This window comes from Lacerta agilis, chromosome 13 (assembly GCF_009819535.1).
Source record: "Lacerta agilis isolate rLacAgi1 chromosome 13, rLacAgi1.pri, whole genome shotgun sequence".
Lineage (NCBI taxonomy): Eukaryota > Metazoa > Chordata > Lepidosauria > Squamata > Lacertidae > Lacerta > Lacerta agilis.
Window position 1 is genome coordinate 12958712 of NC_046324.1, and position 27298 is coordinate 12986009.

Consider the following 27298-nt stretch of genomic DNA (forward strand, 5'->3'; position numbering starts at 1 on the left):
ACACACACACTTTCACTCACCCCACTGTTTAAAGTAAATAAAAAGCAAATATTGAGTTGTACATGAAATGCAGGACTTAGGTTATCTCTGCTTTTCCAGTAAGTTTGCTTGGAAACCCAGCATTCCTCAAATCATTTGCTGCTGAGTAGCCCTGAAAGAGTGCCATTGAACAAGCATTTTCTGGAGGTTGATCAGCATTGAGGATTGCAGCTATAGACATCTGCTATTCGTTATATGGAAATGAACAACTTGCACTGCCAAGAGTGATCAAAGTACCTGGGTGTCTGCAAGCTTATTGTGCAAGTTCATTGCTTCTCCTGAATCTGTAGTTTAGCATTAAAACATTGCTCAGGTTAGATTAGGAACATTAGTGGCAGATAATTCATAGAGCGCATAGTGGGAGTGACAAAAGCACTTTGCCTTTTTGCTGCCTGGCAAGAAATCTAATTCATGCCATCCTCATGTGAGGTCCCCAAAGTACCCTCCAATTATACGCAGAGCTTTTTTAAAGTAAAGACAGTTGCTTAATGAATGCAATACTTAATAAAATCTTTGTGCAGGTTTTGTGCAAATTTTTGACTTTCTTCAATAGCATCTCTGTATGTTGGAGAAGCTGGTGTGCTGTTATTGCAGTCAAGGGAAAATATGTTTATTTTTCAGGCTTGTCTTTCTTTGTAACATTTATTTATAAGGCCAAGCTACAAAATCTACAACAAGCAAACATACATACATATGTGAATTAAGCAGATAGTCAAAGAAGAGAAACCATCAAGAAATTGTGGCAGCCTGGTCTTATATACAATAGTTAAAATAAGGATAGGAGTCAAGCATAAAAGTACCAGATTTTCTATAAGGTTGGAGATACTGAGAATATTGAATACTGAAATACTGAATATTGAAAGTGCCAAGTATATTGAGAATGCTAAGAATACTGAGAGTGGTATCTTAAAGCAGAGAGAAAAATACATACGGTTCTATATTATATTTTGCTGTTCCAATAATTCATGAATAGAGCTCGTTTTTCAATAAATTTATAACCCTGTTTATTTTGTTTGGCTCTGAAATGGAATGTGAGTTTCCTTTTTCCCTTTTGTGATAGAAGGTGGTGTTGACATTTTCCAATGTCACTCTAGACAAATACTTCTGGTGTTTTATGAAGCCCAACACAAGCTGTAAATCAACATGTTGCATTTATTTCTTTAAATGGCACGATAGTATCATTTTGTGGGGGTTCAGCGAGCTGAGCAAGTATTTCCTCCCAGCGATGACTGGCACCCGCTGGGACTGGTTGGCTGGACAGCAGGGAGGCCAACATTAGGTGGAGCCAGAGCTAGTCATTCCCGTTTTGTTGCCATGCTCTCTGCTGCTGAATTCTACAAGGGCAACACAGAAACTCAGGAGGAGGAAGCTGACAGTACTAATTCCAGGGCTGGTTGCAAATGAGAAGGCAGGCGGGTGGGGGCTGGATGAGGTTGTTGGGGAGGGCACCTTTGGCCTAACAGACTAGACTCCCCTGCTTTGTTTTAATAATCCCATATATAAAACCAGAAAATGTGGAGGAGCCCTGCTTTTATTGGATCCCACAGGAACATAAAGAGCTGGTTTATCTTTAAAGCATATATGCAGGTATAAATTAGAGCTGGTAGCATGAATATGTTGGCATGAATATGAGCTTAATATTCCTTTTCTCAAGAAGAAGAAGAAGAAGAAGAAGAAGAAGAAGAAGAAGAAGAAGAAGAAGAAGAAGAAGAAGAAGAAGAAGAAGAAGAAGAAGTAGTAGTAGTAGTTTGGATTTGATATCCCGCTTTTCACTACCCGAAGGAGTCTCAAAGCAGCTAACATTCTCCTTTCCCTTCCTCCCCCACAACAAACACTCTGTGAGGTGAGTGGGGCTGAGAGACTTCAGAGAAGTGTGACTAGCCCAAGGTCACCCAGCAGCTGCATGTGGAGGAGCGGAGACGCGAACCCGGTTCCCCAGATTACGAGTCTACCACTCTTAACCACTACACCACACTGGCTCTCAAGGAAACTAGAGGGGGGAAATTGCACATGCATGAACAGAATTTCTACTAAAGGTTATTTTTTAAAAGAATGGTAATGTAGTATTTTATTACAGATTTACGTTTTCCTTTTAAGAAAAGGAAATATGCCCCATTCTGCAGATTCTCTTAAGAAAGTCCCAATGAAATGCTTGAGGCAATGGCTGCGGGGCAGCAGTTCCCATTAACATGGCTGGGAGTGGCCGAGGCACCTGCGCATGTTCCGACAGTGCTCTTTCAAAACTCCCGTTCATGTCGCAGGTCCTGTGCAGGAAGACTTCTGTGAGATCGGTCTGTTTGTCTTCCAGAAGAATAATATACAAAGCATTATGATGCATTTTTAAGCAAAGCCTCAGGGGAAAACTACAAGCGTCTGCATAAAATTGCTTCAATCTACCTAAATATTATCGTTTCTTTATACCAGTGGTGCATAACGCAAACCACGCCAAGGACCACTTTTGCATTTTTTTTTAACCCAAGAGAGATGTGCCAGTATGTAAATCATAGAAAAAACATTTTTCTTACCATTTAATAATTTTCTTTTCTTTTCAACCCATTCAGTTAACCTCCTTTTCTCTGTGTCCCATAGCATACTCTTTCCTCTCCTCTCCCACTCACAGGTCTTTCTGATCTGAGCCATTCTCCATTAAGTCTCCTTAGCTCTCTCTGGAGAGCTGCAGACAGGTCTGCAGTTGCTTCTTTTGAGGTTTAGGGTGGCCCTTGGGCAAGATGCTCTCAGAAAGATCCACCTCTTCCTCCTCTCCCTCCCACCACGGTTGCTCATCTTTTCCTCTGGGCTCAATCCATTGTACAGTGGTATCTTGGTTCTCAAACTTAATGGGTTCCAGGAGTCCATTCAACTCCCGAAACGGTTCGAAAACCAAGGGGCAACTTCCAATTGGTTGCTGGAGCTTCCTGCACTCAATTGGAAGCTGTGGAAGCCACGTCGGACATTCAGCTTCCGAAAAACATCCACAAACCGGAACACTTACTTCTGGGTTTGCGGCATTCGGGAGCCAATTTGTTTGGGAGCCAAGCCGTTCCAAGTACCAAGGTACCACTGTACTTCCTCACTACTATTTGGGCATACACAATCCGCTCTACCAGGGGCGAAACCAATTTTATTTCACCCGGGTCAAAGACCCATTTGGCACCCCCACAAATGCATTTGTGTACACGCATACTGTAGCTGGGAGCCTCAATGGCATCTCTCTGGAGGCTTCACCTGGGGCAAAAATTCTAGCTACCCCCCCCAATAGCTACAGCTCCGCTCTACCTGCATGAAGGTAGTCAGTGGGGGAGAAGGGGACTTGTGTACAGTGTTCAAAACTCCCATTGTTCTGGGTGCATTTTGCGACACGGAGTTCCATTAGCACGATCAGCTTCTGAGCTCTGGGTGCAGCACTGTGCCTAAGATTTCAGATTAAAACTGCGGAGTGGAAGGAAAGGAGGACCTTTTTCTGCCTCCCCATTTCCAGCTACTCTCTGAAGACTGGATAAGAGACCCTCTTAAGAATATTAGGAGGGTGGGCAAGGGAAGGACTAGACCACATGAAAAATGAACATAATATTTTAGCTGTAATTCATTCATTTTCAGCTTTGTATTCGATATCTATCTATCTCACGTCTAGACATTCCATTGTTGCACTTGTAGCCTAGGCTTAAGTTGCCATTTAGCTCCTACCTTTCATATCTCAGTTTCTAATGCTGCTCTTGTACGCGGAGCAACGCGCCAGAGTGATAGAGTAGAGAGATGATGGGGAACTGGGTCATCTCCTAAGTCATTGGTCCCTTCTGTGAAATCAGTTGGGAATCTGAATTTAAAGCCTGGAACCTTAGTTTTAAAGGGAGGCTCTGTAACACAAGTCAGATCTCTCACACCATGTTCCAATAAACCACCATCTACTAGCAGGTATGCCCCTATGCAGTGTTTCAGCCAACCAGCCATGCCCCCTCCTGCTGACCATTCTACCCCCTTCCCCCATTTCCTATTTTTCTTTTGAAAATCACCATTCCATAAATACTAAACAGGAAGTCTTCACTGGAATGTTTATTGGGGTGTGCATCACCCTGCCTTTAAAAAAAAGTTTTTTTTGGTTTTTTTTAATACCTCTGCAAGTTTTAGATCCCTCCAAAGCATGCTAATGCCTCCATCTTGTTTTCCATTGGCTTCATTTTGGTTACAGCCCTGTTGTCACCTACCACCTGAGTCAAGTATTAGAAGGAAGAACTGGATATATGAAGGCCTACACAGTAACTAAGAAATATCACAAATGCAAACACACACAGTTACAATGCTGATGTAGCAGCCAAGGGAAATAATGCACTAGGAAATAGTATGTAAAAGAAACAAGGGGCCCAAGAAAGGATTTACCAAATTTCCTTAAGATAAATCTAGGGCTGCAGAGAAGAGCCATAAAACAGATTTGATACAGATATGTACTATTATCCGAGAAGAATCTGATCGTGGTAGGCTTATGTTAAAACCAGGAAAAGTCACACTAGGATTAAACTCATTTTTGAAAAGTCCTGAACCCAGAGAGTTTTTCTTCTCAGGTAATTCCTTGTAAGAAAACCAACAGTGTCAGAATCAGAACAGAAGATTATGTTTACAAAGCACTTTCCTTTAGATACTCCAACAAAAACTTTCCAAAGAGTTGATTTATATCTTTTCAGCTGGATTTGTTTTTAAAAGCCAGTAGCAATTAGAAGTTGGATTCTGATGAAGATGCTGACATATGATGATGGTTACTGGCAGATCAAATACATGTAACTTGAAGATTTGAAGCATAGTGAAATATGCGACCTCAGCTGTCCAGTTCTGAAAATCCAGGAATGATACAGACACACTGGAAAGTGTTTGGAAGCCAGTAACAATAATTTTAGATGGAGAAGGCAGAAGGACTAGTACCTAAATCTCCAGAAAACAGTAACACTCACAGGAGCAGATAAAGAAAAGATGGAAACTTTCTTCTCTGTCTCTCAGGGGCAAACCTGTGACCGACCCCCTTCTTTCCCTCCAGACCTGTATAAGGGCTACCAGCTATATCAAAGGCCTTTTTACCCAGCTCTGATGAGTGTCCAGCATGAAATTCTGAAGGCTGGCTGAAAACTCACTGGAAAATGGAAGCCACTGTGACTAACAAAGATGAAAGCAAAACTAAAAAGTTGGCGCCAACAATGCAAGCTGGGAGAGGATATCTGAAAACATACACTCACCAAAAAGTCTCGCATTCTAAGCAGGTTCTGAAATGAGATAGGTGGTGTTCAACCTACAATTACTATAATGAAGTAGCATTCTGATCACAGATCAGTCTCTGAATCAGTCATTCTACAGAACTCATTATAAAGCATACCAATCTGTTAACGTATGATGCCCCCGAGTTCTAGCATTATAAGAGATGGGGAAAACCATTTCTCTATCCACTTTCTCCAAACTATGCCCATTTTATACACTTCTACCATGTTGCCTCTCACTTGCCTTTTCTCTAAACTAAAAAGCCCCAAATCCTGTAACATTTCCTCTGAGGGGAAAGGTTGTTCGTTTGGAAACATTTTGGTACACAGGAGAGCAGAGCAATAAGAATTATCATTTTAAAAAAATGCTTGAGGGAATGATGATGTGTGTAAGACTGAACAAAAATTAATTAAAATGACCCTCATCTCCAAAAACCCTTCCTAGTTTAACCAAAGGAAGCCGACACAATGACTAGGCACTGCACCTTAAAATCATATGAAATGAAAGGGTTATACAGCCTTCGACCCGGTACTAGTATTATAGCCAAAACCCAGTGTGCAAACTCTCTTAAAGGTTGGCTAGGTTATAGCAGGGAATTTTCAAGTATTACAATTCATGTTGAAGTTCAGGTTCCTAAATAGCACATTCTTAAGATCCATGTGTCTAATCCAGATGTAGTATAGGAATACATCATTTTGGACAACTAGAATGTATTCTGCCATAAGCCAGTGGGCAAACTCAGGTCTAGAATGCTGCCAGAGGGTTTGTAGCAACGGTTTTGTAAACCTTTTGCCTTCAGGAAACTCACTCCAGACTGATCCATCTGCTCAGGAACACCAAGATCTGCCATAGAACTCCTCGTGCATTGCGGTCGGTCACACACACACACACACACACACACACTGCACATTGCAGATCATTTGTGGTGAGTAACATGCCTTTTGGGTAACTAGTCTGCCATTACTAATTGAGAAACTTCCTGATAAGCACCCACAGAATCCCAGGGTTCTCTGGAACACAGTTCTAAATCAGTAGATTATAGATGAGAGACACTTGGATCCTGAGATATGATTTAGCAGCCCAGTTCAGATATTGTCTGGTGCAAGTGGAAAAAGAAGTTCCAGCAACTGATCCCAAACTCTTAGTTTGCCTTGATGAAAAGGAAAACCAAATCTTCAGAAGTGCAAACTTAAAATTCTTCCATTCTCAGCACTGCACCCACCTAATATCCTTTAAAAAACCGAATTAATCCCAATTTTATAAATACAGCTGAAGCTACATTTTTCTTTTTAAAAAGGATATGGTACTTTGCAGATTTCAATATGATTAATCCTGTAAGCCCGCATGTTTGCTAAGGTGTTAGATATTCCATGCATCTTAAGGTAATATACGACCAGAGGACTTTGACCACCAAGGTTGAACAGTGCACGTTGAAAGTCTGGGCCATCTCCAATATAATGTGACTGTAACAAAGGAAAAAAGAATCTTACAAATTACCTTAACATAGATCACAGTGCACTGTAAATGAATGACAGTACATGGTAATAAAATGGGGGAAATAATGGACACCCAGCACATTTTTCCTAATAACCTCTAATAAATTTTCAGGTAAAAAGTTCTGCTCCCTGCTCTGGTCACTGCATAAAGCCTGTGGGCAGTGGATTGAATCCAATGTTCCTTGCCTGCTAGAGCAATTGGATAAGTGAGTTTTAATATTGCATGACAGAGGAATCCAGTGCTACAGCCATTATCACGGAAACTCATAGTACAACAGTAATATAATAATAATAATAATAATAATAATAATAATAATAATAATAATAATAATAATACATTTATTTATACGCCACCCATCTGGCTGGGTTTCCCCAGCCACTCTGGGCGGCTTTCAACCGAATATTAAAAACAACACAGCATCAAACATTAAAAACTTCCCTATATGCAATCAATCCTGCAACAATGTTACCAGGAACCTGCTTATGTCAGCCATGGCCAAACTTGGCCTTCCAGCTGTTTTGGGACTACAACTCCCATCATCCCTGACCACGGGTCCTGTTAGCTAGGGATGATGGGAGTTGTAGTCCCAAAACAGCTGGAGGGCCGAGTTTGGCCATGCCTGGTTATGTGGCAGTTTGTGCAACAATGTTCTACTGGATAGCAGTGATAACAAGTAACTCAGTGATTTCAGAATAATTTCAGAAGAAAAAGATTTGGGAGCTAATGGGATATAAACTGCTTAACGGCTCAGCCTTCTCCAAACCACCAAACCAAATAACCCTTTCCAGGTCAACAAAGCAACCTTTATTTTATAATGCATAAGGCAGATATGAGGATCAATCGCCTACCTCTGGCTTTTTCTTTGGTGCTACCTCTACTTCCTTCGGTTCTTCTTTTTTGAGCTGAAAGTGCACTGCACAAAAGACAAACACAAGTCACCAAATCCCTGCACCCATAATAAGCCAGAAGCGGGTGGAGCTGCAGACAAAGCTGAGGAGGACACATCAACACTGACTCCCCAAGGACAATTTCACATTACTACTAAGTGTCTGGCTAATTTCCAAGGGGAGTCTGGATTCTGGTGTACATCCCTGATAAGTTCAGCTGAAAATGATTAGATAACGATTGTCAAGAGCTCTGCAAGTCAGTATGGACAGTACGGGGAGTGGGGAGTTTTATGGGGGGTTGCACCTACTATGCAGAGGCTCTTTGGCGGAAATTGCTGAGATGTCACCTGATGGGAGGATATTTATCTTGATCTACTGCAGTTCTCTGATACTTTGCTACAATGGTGCACTCATTGCTCACAACAAAGGCAAAAAATAAACACATGATTCCAGGGCATGTGCAGAGCTGCAGCTGAATCTTCTTGGTAACACTAATATGTCACTGCACTTAATCGCTATTTGTCACCTTACAATAAGTGAATAACGGGCAGTAAGAATATAGCACCCAAACACACAATTTGATTTCTTCTAGATGGCGCCCCCTCCCCTCTACTTCATATGATATATCATCACAGTCAATTTCATGCCCGCTTTTGGATTTTACCTTGAGGCTGAGTCAGATCTACAATCGGACTCCGACTCCCTAAAACACAGAAAATAGGTTTCAGTTTTATATAGAGATGCTTGTCCTTAGTGCACATGTGGTAACTATATTCAAGATAAGATGGCTGCAAAAGCTGAAAAGATAATATTAAGGAAGCACGGAGGAGATACTTCCCTGTTATGATAAATTAAAATTAATTAAATCACTTATGGGATTTGTTAAACCAGTCACTTGTAGATCACAGTTTCCTGGTTTGGATGTAACAGGAAACTGTGGTTTAACAAACCCCAGACATTTTGCATTATGAAAGTGTGAGAGAAGGGAGGAGGGAATAAAGGAATGCATAGGTAAAACACTTGTTCGTGTCATGGTTTATTAAACTGTTACATCTGAACTGGACCATAGAAACACTCCTGCAGTGGATTAAATGTTGATGTGGAATTGCCAAAGATCAACACTGACAGCCCTAGACAACCCAAGCTTCCTTGTCAAGATTTTCCAATATGTTACTGTTTTACAGAAAACAAATGGCATGTTTTAAAGAGATGCTCGTGCAACAGAAGTACATGCAATTGAAAATGACCAGGCATCTTGTGCATGTCGATTTTACAAAGTTCACTCGATGCACATGGAAGTGGAGCAGCTCTTTGTGCTAACACAATTTAAAATTGCATTAATTTGTGATGGGTGTTTGAAGATGAACAGCTTTGCCTGCAGCAAGTTATGATCACTGGAAGAAACAGTCATTACAATAGCTCAACAGTCTTTTGAAAAACCCTTTTAATAAATCCCAGCTTCTTCTCAACAAGTTTTCCTGTCTCAGTCTAGAGTGCTGAGAATGGATACCACTCACATTTGCGCCCCCAGCTGTTTTCCAAGGCCGTATTTACCTCTGTTGCACTTTCTACTTCATTAATAATCTTGGCAAATACATAATTTTGACTAGAGAAACACAATCGTTTTTAAAGAGACATTGTTCATTTTGTCCATAAAAGGGCTGTCCATATTGAACTTTTGTACCACGAAGAGCTCTGTATTTGAATAGCTGGTGAACAATAAGAAATATACCGGCCTTGATCCAGTTGTGTGTTTTGCTCAGCAGTTGAGGTTGTACATACAGAACTCTCTTAAGATGCAGCAATCACAAACCCAGCCCATCCTGGTCTGCTTCCTAACCAGTTCATTGGTGCTACTGCTGATTTCCTGAAAGGGTTCTGTATGTGCAGCTGGACTATGTGTGCAGAACCCACCTGCCATACACAGTTTCCCATTCAGTTAGGGAATATGCACCAAAGCTTCACTCATGCATATATAGTCCCTATGAGGATCGAGGTATCTTTGAAATAATAGCCAACAAATTACATATTACTGTTGTAGCTTGCAATGGAGAACCTCTGGCCCATGGGCCAGGTTTAGCATACCAGACATCCCTATTTTGCCCACCAGGTTGTTTTCAGGAAGACACGCCTGCCTGCCCTAAACTTGATATCATCCAGGACTGTTTCTCCTTCCCAGCATTGATCTTCGAAGCAGCCCTGCACTTTTCAGTGCTAAGCATGACGGACTTCCTCCCACACCAGCTGATATAAAGGAAGAACAATCTAGCTTGATTCAGCTGTCCTATTAGCAGCATGTTAATGACTTTATGTCATTTCTGACACACATTTATTGACAGGTGGGTGGCCCTGCCCACTTGTCAAATTTGCTTCTTGATGGAGTTCCTAATGACCACCCATGTTGTAGCTCAGGGGTCAGCAACCTTTTTCAGCTGTGGGCCGGTCCACCATCCCTCAGACCATGTGGTGGGCCGGACTATATTTTGGAGGGAAAAATGAACAAATTCCTATGCCCCACAAATAACCCAGAGATGCATTTTAAATAAAATGACACATTCTACTCATGTAAAAACACGCATTGAGAAGGCGATTGGGCCACATCCGGCCCATGGGCCTTAGGTTGCCTACCCCTGTTGTAGCTGATCTAGTGTTTGGGTAGTCTGCTGCCAATGTTCTCCTTATTGATGGAGTCTATCGTCAATCCTACCCCCAACCTAGGGCAAAATCCATTTTACAAGAAATTCTATGGGTTTGAAATCATGCCCCTTTTCAGGGTTTATGCAGACACACACACAATTTTTTAAAGGCAGAGGTATGTAAGGTAAGTGAAGGGCCATCTCCCTCAGAGAATGTTTGTTTCTGATGTAAACCACAGTCTCAGCAGAAGTTCTTTTCCTTCTGCAGTAATTAAAACATTTTGTTGCTTTATAACATTGCAATGATGAGAGAGCCATCTGGCAACCCCCCCCCCCTTCCAATATAGTAGTTTATAGCTTTTCAGCCATGGTAGCAAGCTGTGCCTTCAATTGTTGGGGTGATGGTCTCCACTGGGTTTAACAAACTTCCTAAGCTGGTGTGGTTGGGTGAAATGTAGGTGTGGTATGTGTGTGTGTGTGTGTGTGTGTGTGTGTGTGTGTGTGATATGATGCCCTGAATATCCAGTGCCAGCATGCACAGCTGCAGCTGGTTTAAGCCTAAAACAATTTCTATGGGGATTTGCCTTGAGTGAGCTACACATCCGTTGCATTCTTCATCACTGTTTCAATAAAAACTCTGCAGATACTATCAATCAATCAATCAATCATCTGAGAAAGGAGGGGCCATAGCTAAGTGCCAGAGTACATGTTTTGCATACAGAAATTCCCAGGCTCAATCCCTGGTACTTCCTGTTAAAAGGAGGAGGTAGTGGGTGATAGAAAAAACCTCCAGCTCAGACTCTGGAGAGCTACAGATACTCAGAATACTGGGCTAGATGAACAAATGGTATAAGGCAGTTTCCTACTCTCTTACAAGAAGCAAAATCTCCAAAAGATGCAGGATTTGCTAGGCATTGGGAACACAATAAAGCAAGCATGCAAAAGTTTGAAAAAGAAATGAAATAAAACTCAAACCAAAATATTCAAAATATTGTATGAGCCCTCGGGTGCAGCACTCATGTGGAGCAGAGCAATGGTCTGTACATAGTCCCATAGGTGGGACTGAATAGACAGGCCAAAAGATAAAGTGATTTAGACCGATGGCACATTTTTTATTGTATGTCTCTAAGGAATGGTACATCATTCTTTAAATAATATTTTTCCAAGTGTCATCATGACCCCAAGTGCCTTCTGTGGAATGACAACTCTGGAGCAAAGATCAGTCAGCAAGAGATGATGGGCAGGCCACCCAGAGAGATTGTGTCGCTGCTGGCCTCCAGAACGTTTTTCCAGTATATTCTGTGCTAGGTAATAATTGGATCAGTATTCCCCAACATCTGCTGCTGGTTCAGATCTCTTAACTCTCCTTTTTCCAATCTGACAAGCATTTTGAATGTAATTAATTCTCTTTAAATTCAGTCTGATAGAGAAAGTGATCTGGTTGTCTCGCTTATCTTGTAGGGCTTGAAGATCAGTTATGGAGAGAAACATATGGGAACAATATTGCTATTTGAACAATAACTTTTCAGAGGAATTTGTAGAACACATTTCACATAGATGAGAAGCCAGTTCAAAAGAATGCCTCTATAAGGCAATGCTGGTGCTTTAGAAAACACAAAATAGGGAAAGCTTAGCTGAATGATATGTGCATTGAAACTTTGAAAGCAAATTATACTGAATCAGTAACCATCAGAGGTGGGAGTAAAAATGAGAACGATTTTCATGGGGATGTGGTAGTCTAATAATTCCTTCCACCACTGGGATGCAAAAATGAGCTTGTCCCATACAGCTATGTTTACATCCTGGAAAACAGAAGGCGGGCAAAGCTGGGACAATCCCTATTCCTTGCCACCTCAAAAGGTCCCTATCACAGGAAGCCTCAGCAAGGTACAACACAGCAAGACGGGGATGCGAGCAGTCAGGGACCTATGTTGCTTCCAGCAACTAGAAGGCTCAAGACCTTATAAATTCTGGCCTCCTAAACCACACCCTAACCACAGCTACTGGCAATGAAGGAGTATTGGGGATTGCATATTCCCGCACATCCCCCTTACTCACTAGCAGACTGACAACTCTGGGGCCACAGGCGAATACTGTGTTGTCGCTCCTTGACCTGCACCTGAAGTGGCACTCTTGAGGTCGGGGGGAGGAATGCTCCACCAACTCTGCTTTCAGTTCTGGGTTTTTTCCCATCAGGTATCATGACACTGCCCCACTTTCACATTCCAAATTGTGGTGATCCTGACTGTACTTTTTCAGTACAGAGGACAAAACTTCAAGCTACAGAGCTTTGTTTTTACTCTTGTTTGTGTAAGTCACTTTGAGTTCACCTGTCTGAAATAAGGTTACTAATATAATAAATAAATAAATAAATAAATAGCATAGCATCAGTGGAAATAACATCGGGGTGGGGAATATTTGTGTGTGTGTATGCACGGTGCTTTTTTCTAAAAAAAATATGTTTAGGGGTACTCTCATTTTTCTACTCATATTGAAATACCGCCCCTCAATGAGGCCAAATTTAGATTCACAATACAATAAAAGCATTGCAATATCATAAAATTATAAAATACAGAACAAATGACTGTCACTGAATCAAATCAAATCTCTAAAAAGACTTGGGAAGAAGAAGAAGAAGAAGAAGAAGAAGAAGAAGAAGAAGAAGAAGAAGTTGTTTCCAGCAAGCAAAGAAATGTCAAAAATTGTAGGGTCTGTCTGATTTCCATAAAAATAATGTTTCAAAATACTGGTGCCATGATGCTAAAAGCCTTACTGTGGACAGAAACCACATGAATACGGGATAACTGTGGGGCAGTCAGGAGAGTTTCTCCAGATGATCACAGTGATCTGACCAGGGTATAAGAGATAAGGCAGTTCTTCTGGGAACCTGGTCCTAGGCTGTTTAGGGCTTTATTCACTAATAGTAATACCTTGAACATGGCTTGGTAATGTATTGGCAGGTAGTGTAGAGCTTTCAGCACCAGTGTAATATGCTGACATGAAGCTGTTCTTGCCAAAAGCTGGGCTGCAGCATTCTATACTACTCGCAATTTCTGAACCAACCTCAAGGGTTCCACACAGTGTATTACAGTGGTCCAAATTAGATGTTCTCAAGACCTGCACCACTGTGACAAAGTCATCCCCGTCCAGCAACAGTTGAAGCCGGTGAACCAGCTAAGCTGGAAGAAAGCACTCCTGTATCTTACTGAAATTCAATGGTCTTTGCCACAAACAGTTTACTTTTATTGTATCATTAAATAAAATTTTTTTTGTGAAGTCTCTGAGCCTTCAAGATACAGCAATATTAATGACATCCAAATGGAGATGTGGTGTGGTTGGTGTAGCAGTTAAGAGTATTGGGCTAGAACTAGGGAGGCAGAGTTCAAGTCCCTACTCAACCATGAAGCTCATTCAGTGCCCCTGAGCCAGTCTTGATCTGTCAGCATTACTGAGAGTTCTTGTGAGTCTAAAAGGCAGATGAAGAAGAACTTTGTACACTGCTCTGAGCAAAATAAAGATAACTGAATATGCAAATGATCCCATGGACTTTATTTTTGAAGGGACTCATAATTCAATATATTTTGAAAGTCAGTTTGTGAAAGTACTCTGCGCTCATGGTTAAAATTGCTCTATTTTAATTGCACCACAGATCAAACAGGCTCTACTCTTAAATTTTCATGCTCCCATCTTCCAAGGTGTGAATGAGCATTTCCTAAAAGCAGTTCAAGAGATGACAAGCTACATGAAGTTTTGCTTGTTCTTTCATATTTTCTTAGCAAGCTTCATGGCACCTCGTTCTATGGACTGCATGATTCTAATTTTCAATAGGAATCACTTGCAGCAACAGCCTCACACAACCTTGGCAGAAGTCACGGAATTGTAGAACTGTTGCCAACCCACCAGTGGCCCATTATTTAAATCTTTTTTCCTCTCTCCAGGAGTGCATCTTTGCAGACAACTCCCTAAGTATTTGGCTCTTAGGCAATGTGCTAACCCACATTTCTTTGCTGGGAACCATAGTATTAGGATATGCTGTAGATACAATACTCCCTACCTTTTGCCCTCTGTCATCAAAACAATGTTGTCATACAAAAGAAGAAGCTTGTCTTTAGTTGTTATTGCAAGTTTTTATAAATTATCCCATCCCCTCCCCATTTTCAGTCAATGATGACTTCTTCCCAAGGGCTAAAAGAGGACATAAATCAAGTTGAATGTGCATAAGTTTCTACTGTTTTTAATTACACAAAATATGCAGTTGCTTTTTAGTAAATAAGAAATTCAGAGCTAATACTATGAACACGGGTAAGAATTTAACCTCCTGGGACTTGCTCATGCCAAATATCTCATACATTAACTGACAGTACTAGGAACAGGCAGAGCACAGAGGTTCCATATACACCACTTTCACAGACCATGATGACCTAAACTTCATAGAATGCCATGAAGAAACAACATTAGAGAGTGTCAAGCAGCTAGACAAAATTTGATTAACTACTGAGACCCCAACTTTTATGTATTTAATATTATTCAAGTAAATAGAAGCAAATTTCTCTCAAATTAGAGGCTTACATACTCTGTCACAGTCAAGCAAAAGCAGATCAAATCTCCCAGTGTGTGACCTCAATTTTTGCAAGATGACACAGTCCCATGAGGGAAGCAAAATATTTTTAGCATGTTGGTCCCACTGTTAATCAGTTTCAGCAAGACAGATTTGTGCTGGGTGCACAGAATTTCCTCACTGAACTAAGTCTGAATTGATTCCTACCACCTTAGTTTTATTTTAGTTCTGCAACTTGCTCTAAGGTTCCGGAGGGCTCCTCTAGACAACCTGTTGATTCAGCATTCATCCCGATTTGCTTGTGCAAAGCTTACATGACGGTTAGACAAGTGGTTTGTTCGCTATGGAGTATTCATTCTGATTTGTTTGCAGAACAGTTATACACCAATGAGCATTCATCCTGATTTTATCAGCCATGGTATCCTTCTGAAGTAGCTGGCTTTGCAGTTGTTCTGGTCCTATTTGGATGGTTGTTTCCTCAGGGTGATGCCTGAGGAGTGGTGGGTTGTTGTTTTTTTTGGCCCTGTGGAACATTCAATGTGCAGTTCTTCTGGATTTGATATTATCTCCCATGCTGTTCAACATCTGCATGAAACCGCTAAGTAGGGTCATCTGGAGTTTTGAAGGATGCTGTCAGCAATATGCTGATGACACACAACTCTACTTCTTTACATCTGCAGGTGTGGCAGTGGATGTGCTGGGCTGTTGTCTTACCTCAGTTATGGACTGGATGAGAGCCAACAAACCGAAGCTCAATTCAGATAAGACTGAGCCAATGTTAGTGGGCGGTTCTCTAGACCAGATGGATGAGAGGTTGCCTGCTCTTGATGGGGTTACACTCCCTCTGAAGGAGCAGCCATATAGCTTGGGGGTACTTCTGAATCCCTTGCTGTCGCTTGAGGCTCAGGTGGCCTCGGTGGCCTGGAGTGCCTTCCATCAGCTTCAGCTGGTGTTCCAGCTACGCCCTTATCTGGACAGGGATAGCCTAACTACTGTTGTCTATGCTCTAGTAACGTCTAGGTTAGTTTACTGCAATGTGTTATATGTGGGGCTGCCTCTGAAGAGGGTTCAGAAACATCAGCTGGTGCAGAATTCAGTGGCAGTCAGTCTTCAGGGAATCTGATCCCCCCGCCAGTAGGCTACCAGGAATAGACAAACAGGGAGAGTGCTTACCAGTGTCTTTTATTCAATATTCACACAGAGAGGTTTAGAAATTCTGCCTCTTGGAGTAATGGTGTTGCTCCGAGTGAAATCCCACCCCCTCCGTCTCTCTCATTATATGTCATCCTTATGGTGGCTGATCTGTGCCTTCAGCCTCTGAGCAATTTGCTCTCCTACTTTCCAAGCCTGCCGGGTTCTGGGAGGGGGGGTCTGGAATGCTTTCTAAAGACAATGAGTCTGTCAGCTGTCTCTCCCCTGGTGCTGCTTCTTCTTCCTGCTCCTCTCCCATTATTTCCCAGCTTTCCCCCTCATCTGCCTCTGAGCTATGACCTCCCATAAACCACTGTTGTAAATCCATGCTGTCCTCTTCTCTGGAAGGGTTCCCACCTTTCCTCCTCTGTCCAGTCCCTTACAGAGGCCAAGTAAGACAGTTTGAGCATATTACACCAAGGCAAGACAGTTTGGGTATATTGCATCAGTTTCTGTGCCTAATTCAAAATGCTGGTTTTGACCTATAAAGCCGTAAATGGCTCAGGACCTCAATACCTCAAGGGCCACCTCGCCCTATATGAACCGACCCAGACCCTGCAATCATAATCTGAAGCCCTTCTTCATGTGCCTCCTTCAAAAGGTTCAGAGGGTGGCAACATGAGAAGGGGCCTTTTCTGCAGTGTCTACCAGTTTGCGGAATGCTTTCCTCAGGAAGGCTTGCCTGGCGTCTTCATTACATATCTTTAGGCACCAGGCAAAAACCTTCTCCCAGGCCTTTGGCCTTTTAAACTGGGGGCGGGGGGAGGTATTGCTTCTTTGAAACTATGTTATGTATTTTTGTTTTTTTATATTTTAAACCCCTCTGTGATTCTCAGATGAAAGGTGGGATAGAAATTTAACAAAGTTAACACATTGCCACTTTAATTTTTTTTGGAAATACTAGCATTATTCAAAACTAAAGTCAAACTATTATAAATAAAAAAATAATTGAAATACTAGCATTATTCAATACTAAAGTCAAACCATTATAAATATTACTGCAGTAAAGGTTTAAAAATGCTTTACATAGTATCTTCTACTTAGCATATAAAGGCTGTAGTAATGGCATCCTTTTGACATATTAAGCAGAAATCGGCCAGACTGCCCAGTCTGATTTTCAAGGTCTTTTCATGATAAACTTCTTGAAGAGAAAAAAAAGCTTGTACTGTACCAGAGTTGTCTTTCAGGACCTCACCCTCCCACCAACCAACTATGGATCTTACTGTTGTTTTTTAAGTTAAGGAAGGTTGTTCTCCTGACAGAATATTTTATAGTGAGCCAAAAAAAGGGGGGGGGGAGAAAGTCTAGCAAAAGCCTCCCAAATTTGAGGATCACGTGATATTATGAAGACTGTGATTTGTTGGGATAAAGGATTTAGCAGCATAGCTTTATCAGGAAATGTATCTGATCTGCCCCTATGATCCAAGCAGTAGTGTTTGGAGAAGGTATGTGCTTGAGCTCAAAACAGCTGAGCAGCAGTTTTGGCTGATGAAAAGTATCTCTCAGATTCCATAAGGCTTCTATTTCTCCAAGTTAGTTAGTAAGGTTTCATTCTTCAGTGGAGAATAATGTATCATTCTGTATCTTACATTTGTTTTTAGTCATCAAATTAGATGCAACACACATGGTCAATAATTCTTCAATCTTACATATTCAAATATTCTATGCAATAACTAATATTATAAAGACAGCTTTTACTTGAGTCATGGCATCTATTTTTGATTCCAGAGCTCATCCTATAAATATGTGAGTGGGGATATTAATGCATCTATAGAAGTCTCTCCTGTTCAAAAGAGACAAGGTCTCAACCACAGTTAGCACCCTTTCCCGATGTTATTCTACTAGAATATACATTCCTACAACTTTATCCTCTGCCAAGTTATTCTGACATTTTACATTTACTTTTTTTTTTTATAAGAATTTATTGGCATTTTTCCAAACAACATATACCCTCACCCACACCCACAAATACAAAACAAATATGACAAATACAAACAGTGTCAAGATTCTTATAGTATCTTTCTAAAAAGAAAAATTTCTTTTTCCATATCTTGACCATTGACTTCCCCTGCCTTTTCACCTTCGATTTTATATCCTTAATCTATTTTATAACCATTTCTTCTGAAAAAAAAAAAAAAAAAAAAAAAAAAAATTAGTTCAATTGTATATTTACATCAAATTATCTTTTCAACACCTTACTAGTAAATACATCACCATAATAATACCTCATCCTAGTTCTTCTTAATTCAATCTTATCAATTTCTTAACTTAATCTAAGTCTTAATCTTACTCCTCGCATCAAATCTAATTCTTCTATCCTTAAGATTACTGCTAATAACATAAAAACTTGAAATATCTCCTTTCATATACAAACAAAAATATAACAGAGTATTGTTGACAGTATTCACCCTCCACTTTCGATTTGCCGTGTTAGACTACTTTAAATTTTGTTTAAGACTTCACCCCACACCCCCTCTGTCCATTATTCTTCTCCTGGTGGCATCGGCACTGAACATCCGTGTAACTTCTCTCTCCCAACGTCCACAGATCCAGGCACAGTCCATGTCTCTTCTTGCCACGAGTTCAGAGGTGTCCATCTCATCATCTCCCTGCTTCTTCGGTTCTTTGTAACGTTCCTTTTCTTCTTGTAAATACCTTAATTCTCTGTCCCTGGCCCCCGAGCTCACACCCCGGGGACTGGATATAACAAATCTTAACGTCGCCTTGGGGCTGCCACCCCCAAAAAGCGAATTTCTTCTCCGAAGTTGCTCACTCAGTTCTCTCCATCTTTCCATCCACTCTCTCAGCTCATTAGCAAGACATTCTTCATAAGTGTCAAAAATTTTAAAAGCCTCCTCTGTGGGCAATTGGTTCCCTTTCAGATCCCCACACAAGACTTTGACTTTTCTATAAACAAGTTCCACCTTCAAGGCAATGAGTCTCTGTTCATCTGTTAGTCCAGAGTTCAATACCAGTTCAAGGACAAAACCCAGCATACTGGCAGAGGAGGAGGAAGTGGGTGTTGTATTTCTGCTCTCCTCTTTGTTCAACGCCATTTTTCTGTGCTGAAGCGCAAACACCGCAACTTTAAATGGAGATATTTTCCTCTAATTAACTGCCCGAAAAAAGAGTTTGCCAGTCTCATGTGTCAATTTTAGCTACATTGAAACCAGTTCTGTAGCAGTAAACCCTCATTTGGTTACATTCTTCGGCTCGAAGGGAGGGAGGCAGGCTACCTTTCCCCTTCCCCCCGGATCGTTCCAAAAACGCGATTTTTAATCCAAATCTTTACTCACGACCACCGGGTTTTTAGCTCCATTCTTCGCAGGTAGAACTTGGACGCTCACCGCGGGCTTTGTCGCCGCATTTGCATCCCGGTTGGGGCATGTCCCCTGAAGCCCGGCTCCGGTTGTCCCTTCACCCCCACTCCCCCTTTACAGGGGGGGCAGGGGAAGGGTTCGGAGCCTCCGCGGGCACAGCCGGGGAGCCCAGGGTGCGGGACGCTCTTCCCGCACCCCAAACGGAGCCGCGCGCTGCGGTAGCGCGGCTCCTGACCCCCGGGATGGACAAGGCGCCTCGAGACCGAGGCAGCCTTCGACCACCCGGCGATGGCGTCGCCGCCGGAAGTCTGACATTTTACATTTACATGTGGAAGACCGAATGCTTTCAGCAGTCACCTTTCCTGGATTTGTCGACCATCGCACTTTGGAAAATGGCATAATTCCATAGGATTGCCACATTTCACCACTATACATGTTTTGGGTGTATATCATGGGGAGTTTTCTGGAACACTTTGAGAGAGAGATTTGAAGAATTAAGGTCTGTAGCATTTTGATTTTTCTTATGTTTGGAGCTCAAAGTATACTTGCTAACATTTGTAGAGATCGGCACATAATTGATACATACTGTGACCTATCACTTAAAAGATATTTATTGCTTTAGTGAGTGACTTTGCTAAACTACTGAAAGATAAGGCAAGCGTGTTTTAAAGAGAAAGGTCTCAAATGCCAAAGATCTTTGTGAGATGAATCAAAGGCTTATGTAATCTGAGCTATCTCAGTAAATCTCTCCCATTAAACCCTTTAAGATCTCTAAACTGGCTCTCCAGAAACAGAGGGGCTTAAGAGTATATTGGAACGTTGTTAGAACTTAATCTGAAGACTGTTGGACAATTCATTTTAAAGTATGAGGAATGGAAACAGCCTGACAAGACCAGAAGCAACAGAGGTGTTCAACTAGACTTCCATTTAGAGGTAGAGGTGTGGGTTTACACAGAAGCCATTAGACTGGCTTGCAATGGGAGGCTGATGAAATCTGTGGGATTCTGGAGAGCCATGTTGACATGGCTGGTAGTCCTGGTGAAATTCTAGTCCTTCCATAGGATATAGAGATACCAAGAACAAACTTAGTTGGTCTCTAAGGTGCTACTGGAAGGAATTTTTTTATTTTGTTTTAACTCCAGGTACTGTTAGATGGAAATTGATTGTATAGATCCATTTCAGTATCATTTCAGACCTGATTTTGGGCATCCTGATGCTACTGTTGGAAGCAAAGGGTGGCTGTTCTTCCAGTTAGACATAGAGATTACAGTGGTACCTTGGTTCTCAAACGTAACCCGTTCCGGAAGTCTGTTCCAAAACCAAAGCGTTCCAAAACCAAGGTGCGCTTTCCCATAGAAAGTAATGCAAAATGGATTAATCTGTTCCAGACTTTTAAAAACAACCCCTAAAACAGAAATTTAACATGAATTTTACTTTCTAACGAGACCATTGATCCATAAAAATGAAAGCAATAAACAATGTACTGTGCTGTAAAATCAATAAAACAGTATTGTAGATGATAAAAATGAAAATGTAAATTTTTATTACCTGAACTGAACTGGGTTCCACACAGTCACAAAAACAAAAAAGCCACAAAAACACAAAATAAATAGCAAAAAAGACAGATCTCAGCATAGCATTTCAGCATAGCACTCAGAACAGAAGCATGGCGCTCAAAACGGAGCACAATCAGCTTTGAAAAAAGTTCACAAATTGGAACACTTACTTCCAGGCTTGTAGCGTTCAGGTTCCAAGTTGTTCGAGAACTACCGGTAAGCTGTTCAAAAACCAAGGTACTGCTGTACATACAAGTCTACACAGGAACAAACTAGATGTGTTGGTGGCAGACATGCTTGTAAAGTGGAGTCTTTCACGTTCACCAATAAAATGGAAGACCGGAATTTTAAAATAAAGTGAGTGTTTTACCTCTGCAGAGATGGTGGCAAAAAACTTAGTGAGAATTTGGTTTCAGGTGAGGCAGTGGAAGTGAAGAATTTGTGCCTGGGATTAGTGATGGGCTAAAAGAGAACCAATGAACTGCAACTTAATTATGTCAAGATGGAAATACTGTTGGGAGGTGGCTTGTCTGACCATGGATGTAGCGTTCAATCTCTCCAGGATGGGGATGCATAACATATCCCATAAGGTTAAGTTTCTGTAATTGCTGATTGATCCGGCTTTCTCACTGGAGATCAAAGTGGCAACGGTGGCATGTTGTGCCTTCTACCAGCTTAGGTTTGTATGCCAGCTGCTGGCACTCTTGGCCAGAGAGAGCCTGGCCAAGCGAACCACGCAGTGATAACCTCCAGGCTTGATTACTGCAGTGAATTCCATGTGGGGCTGCCAAGAAAGACATGAGGACAACTTCAGTTGGTTTGAAACACAGCTGTCAAACTGCTAACTGGGACTGCCCCAGGAGGCCCGTTTTGAAACAACTTTGGTGGCTGCTAATCAATTTCCAAGATTCAAAGTGCTGGTGCTTATCTTTAAAGCCCTGCACAGCTTAGAATTACTTACCTCCCAGTGACTGTCTCATTCGCTTGTTATTTCTATCTACAAAAGTGTCAGTCGGTGTACTTCTAAAAGCAGGGGGCAAAACTATTTTATATTAATAGAAGTTGCACCACTATGGATTATTGATTTACCACTGTGAAGTCTGGATTTCACCCAACTAAGGTTTCTTCAGAGCAGACTCACTGAAATTAATGGACATACAATTTCAGTGGGTCTATGCTGAGTAAAACTTAGTTGGCTGCAACCCTCTCTCTGATACGATGTTGCTCTCAGAGGAGTGCTAATTTAACATGTTTTTGAGCGTATGATCTACATTGGATGCCTCTTTCAATATGTTCCTACCAGAGATGCATTTTAAATAAAAGCACACATTCTACTCATGTAAAAACACGCTGGTTCCCGGACCGCCCGCAGACTGGATTTAGAAGGCGATAGGGCCGGATACGACCCCCAGGCCTTAGTTTGCCTACCCATGCTCAATGGTATGCAGTACCAGCACCATTTTTCTAGAAGAAAATCACGGGATATGGTGGCTCTTAATCTGATGATTTTATTGTCACTGATATTTTATTGGATGTTTTACAGTTCTGCTGATTCTAATTTATTTATTCGAAAAATTCTTTTTTATCCAGATATAGAAGTCTGTACTAGACAATGCATATTGGCAAGAAAGTCTATGCTATGTGATCTGTTGGTAAAATAACCCATAGGAATTCTAAAAATTACTCCTCAAACTGGTTTAGTTCCATTAAAGGTAATGGCCTTACAGCAGCAGAAATGGCATCCAGATTCCTTAATCATCCTTAAATACATTACTCAGGAGTAATTCCAAACCCAGTGGGACTACTTTGGAGTAAGTGATATGAGACCATAGCCATGAACTTCAGCAGGACTTAAATATACAATAAGAAGCAGAAACTGCTGATTGCCCTAATTGTTCACTTATGTCAATGTATCCACATATCTGTTATTAAGACCTTTTGTAAGTTTTATCTACAAAGGAGTCAGTTGGCCTACACCATTAGCACACTTCTAAAAACAATGGATAAAACCGTTTTAGATTTCCAGAAGTTGCATCATTATGGATTATTGTTTTAGCACTGCTAGTTCTCTCTAATATGATGTTGCTCCCAGAGGAATACTGATTAAAACAGGAACCAGATGTGCTTTCTATGACCAGATTGAAAAAAAAGATAAACAACTACACTAGAGAAAATCAATTGAAATAAAAAGAAGGCCCCAAGGGCATTTCTAGAAACACGGACTGGCTTGGGTGGCAGTGGTGACTATGTAAGTATTTCAGAAGAATGGAGCAGGCACTGGAAATAGCTTAAAATAAAATAAAAATAAAAAATCCCTCCCAGACTTAAAAGGGAAGGGGGGATTGCTGAGACCACCAAGATTCTCAAAAACATACTATACCACTATAAGAACCAAATCAGGTCAAATAAAACATTTGGCCACGACTAGAATGAAGGCTCTGTGAAATAAAAAAATAAAAGTTCCAGGTTTGGAGCTTCAAAGATACACCGGATGAACATGGAAAGGGTTCTAAATATACCACCTATCCAAACATTGTGTTAGTGGAGAAGCTCAATCACTTCTAACCAGCAAAAGACAAATTTACTGTATTATGATGCATTTCTGTTCTGGGGATCTTCCATAGTATGTTCAACACTTTCAGGATGGCAGTCCATAGGAAAACCTACAACCTCCCCCCAGGAGAAGGGGCTGCCCATCAGTCCCGACCATCCTAGAAAAACAGGCAACCCCTTAGACTTTTACAGTAAACTGGTGTGTGTGTGTGTGTGTGTGTGTGTGTGTAAAAAGACAACCACGCTAAGGGTGTGGCAGAACAATCTTGCTGAAAAGACCAATAAAACAAAATGTAAACCCAGTAAGATGAGGGATCGGAAGTGGGACTGAATCTAGAACTCCCAATCTACTCTTCTGCTTGTATTATTTATTTCATAAAATTTATATACTGCTTGATTGTAAACACACACACACACACACACCCCCCTAAAGTGGTATTGCCATGGCTGAAGCTGCTAACACAGGCTTCCTCAACCTCGGCCCTCCAGATGTTTTGAGACTACAATTCCCATCATCCCTGACCACTGTTCCTGCTAGCTAGGGATCATGGAAGTTGTAGGCCAAAAACATCTGGAGGGCCGAGTTTGAGGAAGCCTGTGCTAACAGTTTTAGCAGCTGGCTAGGCAAACATTAGGATCCTCACATTTCTCCTGGACTCTTTGCTCCCTGTTTTATTTGGAGATCTGCCTGGATGGGTTGCGGGAGTGCAGCCTCTACCGGTATTTTGTGCTCATCTCAAGCTAGATGGGGCTAGCTCCCTTTTTATGCAGACAAGCCACTGTCTTCAAACAGTGCTTCAAAATGCTAATCTGGCTCAAGGAAATTGAAGGCAAGAAATAGGAACTTTGGATAATTAGGAACTCTTGCTTTATGTCTGTTTCATGAAGCAGGTAAGTAAGTATGAATATTATAGGATATTTATTAGCTTTGGGATTATCAGTGGCTACTGGCCACATTAGCTATACAGTGTTCTACCTCCACTGTAGAAAGGCAGTGGTCATCACAAGTGGGGAGAGTGGTCTGCACTCAGGTCCTCCTTGCATTCTTCCCATAGGTTAGCTGCGGTGAGAACAGGACGCTGGATGGGATGGGCCACTGGCTTCATCTAGCAGGGCTTATCTTATTGTGGAATTACAAGCCAAAGAATCATAGAGTTGGAAGGTATCTTCCAAATGGGTATATTTTCTCATAGGTAAAGGTAAAGGGACCCCTGACCATTAGGTCCAGTCGTGGACGATTCTGGGGTTGCAGCGCTCATCTTGCTTTACTTGCCGAGGGAGCCGGCGTAAGCTTCCGGGTCATGTGGCCAGCATGACTAAGCTGCTTCTGGAGAACCAGAGCAGTGCACGGAAATGCCATTTACCTTCCTGCTGGAGCGGTACCTATTTATCTACTTGCACTTTGATGTGCTTTCGAACTGCTAGGTGGGCAGGAGCAGGGACCGAACAACTGGAACTCACCCCGTTGCAGGGATTGGAACCACCGACCTTCTGATCGGCAAGCCCTAGGCTCTGTGGTTTAACCCACAGCTCCACCCGCGTCCCTTTATATATTTTCTCATACCTTGCTGCTAAAGCTGGGATATCTGTTCATCAGTATGCTACATCAAAAAAGCAGAGACATGGCCGTAAAGGTAAAAAAGGTAAAGGACCCCTGGATGGTTAAGTCCAGTCAAAGGCGACTATTATGGGGTGCGGTGCTCACAGTGCAACATGTGCAAGGCTTGTGGCCACAGAACCTTAAACTTAATCCATGCACTGCTTCTCCTGCACTGCATGAAGTACTATCAATATTGTGGGAATTTTTGCTGCATGCCTAGAGTAACCTATGAACATGTCAGATGGTAGCCCTGTTTAGGAAAGCCCTGTTTTGTTTTGTTTTGTTTTGTTTGTTTTAAATGACTGATGTTTTAATGTATTTTTAATCTCCTTTTGGAAGCTGCCCTGAGTGGCTGGGAAAACCCAGCCAGATGGGCGGGGTATAAGTGATTAATTATTATTAATTATTAATTATTATTATTATTAGCAAAAGTCTTAATAGACGCCCAGGGATTCCATGCTCACGTAAACACATGTTGTTTGAAATGTAATTTTGAATTTAAGAGTCCTGAAACTTCCTCACATTTCTTCTCGAACTTCATCCTACCTGCACATATGGAGAGGCATTTCTCCATTTACCCCTTAGAATGGATCCAGAAAAAATATCACAATGGGATTTTCACACCCTTTGCCCACGACGTGGGCATGGGAAGATGATGTGACTGAAAGAATTTCAGAGAAAGATCCCAGTCAACTTGTCACAAACGGTGTACCGGTGTACTGATGTCTTTTCCCATGCCAGCTAATGTTAGACGGGAGAACTTAATTGTCACTGTACAGGTTTTTAAAAACAGGTTAAAGTATGTTAGCCCTCTGACCCACACCAAAGAACACCATTCAAGACAACTGACAAAACATCAGGCTTATAACTCAGTTTGAAATAGTATATGATGTATAGACCTAGTATTTGTGCCAGCAAGAAACAACTCATAAAAATCCTTCAGGATTCCAAGGACTTAGAATTTTAAACAGTTGAAAATGTCAGGTATTCATGAAAAAGTTGTTTTATTTGACCCTACTCCTACTCAATTCCCACAAATCCACCCTCTTTCCCTGTTACAAAATAAACACACTGAAGATCATTCTATCAGCATTTTTTGTATTAACATTCAGCAAGGAACTATATAAACATTTCCAGCAAATGCAGTTTACTCTAAATGTGTTTGCTCACAGGGTAAAATCCCCCTTTTTGGTTCATGCTTAACTTTGCTTAACTGAGACTCTTCACCAGAACCTCCTTCTCACTGGCCAGGCACCTGCTTGAGGCTGACTTCAAGCCGGAAACTGGACTTCTAAGGGCCAAACTGGACATGATCTTTATCATCTTGTCTGTCCCGGCATATCTGATAAACAAGAGGCACAGAGGGCTTGAGCCAGATTGGCCCCATGGCATAAAGAGATTTGTAGCTTTATTTATTTTTTCCCTGCCAGGACACAGCTAAAGGAAAAAGTGGAATGATTGCTACTTCTGAATGGAAAAAATAAAAGGAAGAGATACCTGATAATTTTTTTCATCCAGGATGTAACATGTCAGGCAGAAGATAATCTCGACCCTTTAATTTTAAAACAACCGCCACCAGCAAGTGTTAAAGGGTTAAAGCAAAACTCTCCTAGGTAAGCCACAATGAAAATAATGCCAAAATTGTTTTTTTTATATTTCTTTTTCTTGCAAAATTTCAAAAGAAGCAGAATAAATTACTGAAATTCTAACAAACCCTTCCTCCAAGGGACCCCCAAGGCAAACAAGCAATTAAAAAAAGCATGACCAATAAGAAACCAAAAAAATTGGTCTTTCATAAATGTTTATGGGAAGAAAGAAAAATTCTCCCTGTCTGACCAGTGGAGCTTATATTACATATCTGAATGCTTTTAGTGGTATAATGTATTTGTTAGGGGTTTAATATTTTTCAGGTATTATTTTTGTTATCTGTCATTGTTTTATGTTGCAATATTTTAAAATACATTTCAATGAAATATTGATTCAAAAACATCAAAATCCACAACACTGAATCATGTTGGGTCTCTAATCACCTTTTCTGTACAGTGTACAGCTTGCTGAACACCAAATCTTAGCTGTTGATCCCAGTTGTGGGTTACAGGCTGAAGCAAATAATTGTTCATTATACAGGAGCCTGATCTTATTTTAAATACTCCTTTTGCTATTTCAGTATGAAAATTCATAGATCACCAGCCGGTACAAGTATGCGCCATCAACAAACCAGAA

The 27298-nt window shown here is 41.3% G+C and overlaps 2 protein-coding genes across 3 annotated transcripts in view; one reads left to right on the plus strand and one right to left on the minus strand.

Annotated features, from left to right (window-relative positions):
- The window catches only part of FAM227B (family with sequence similarity 227 member B), a 97056-nt gene that overhangs the window by 214 nt on the left and 69544 nt on the right, over positions 1-27298 (minus strand). For both annotated transcript variants that reach the window (XM_033167803.1, XM_033167804.1), the window contains exons 11-14: positions 8326-8364; positions 7623-7687; positions 6580-6740; positions 541-618 (exon numbers count right to left, since the gene is read on the minus strand). In XM_033167803.1, the coding sequence (XP_033023694.1) occupies positions 541-618; positions 6580-6740; positions 7623-7687; positions 8326-8364 (343 nt within the window). The remainder of the gene's footprint in view (positions 1-540; positions 619-6579; positions 6741-7622; positions 7688-8325; positions 8365-27298) is intronic.
- FGF7 (fibroblast growth factor 7) overlaps positions 19695-27298 on the plus strand; it is a 52635-nt gene continuing 45031 nt past the window's right edge. The window contains exon 1 of the mRNA XM_033167811.1: positions 19695-19865. The gene's annotated coding sequence lies outside the window, so the exon portion shown is untranslated. The remainder of the gene's footprint in view (positions 19866-27298) is intronic.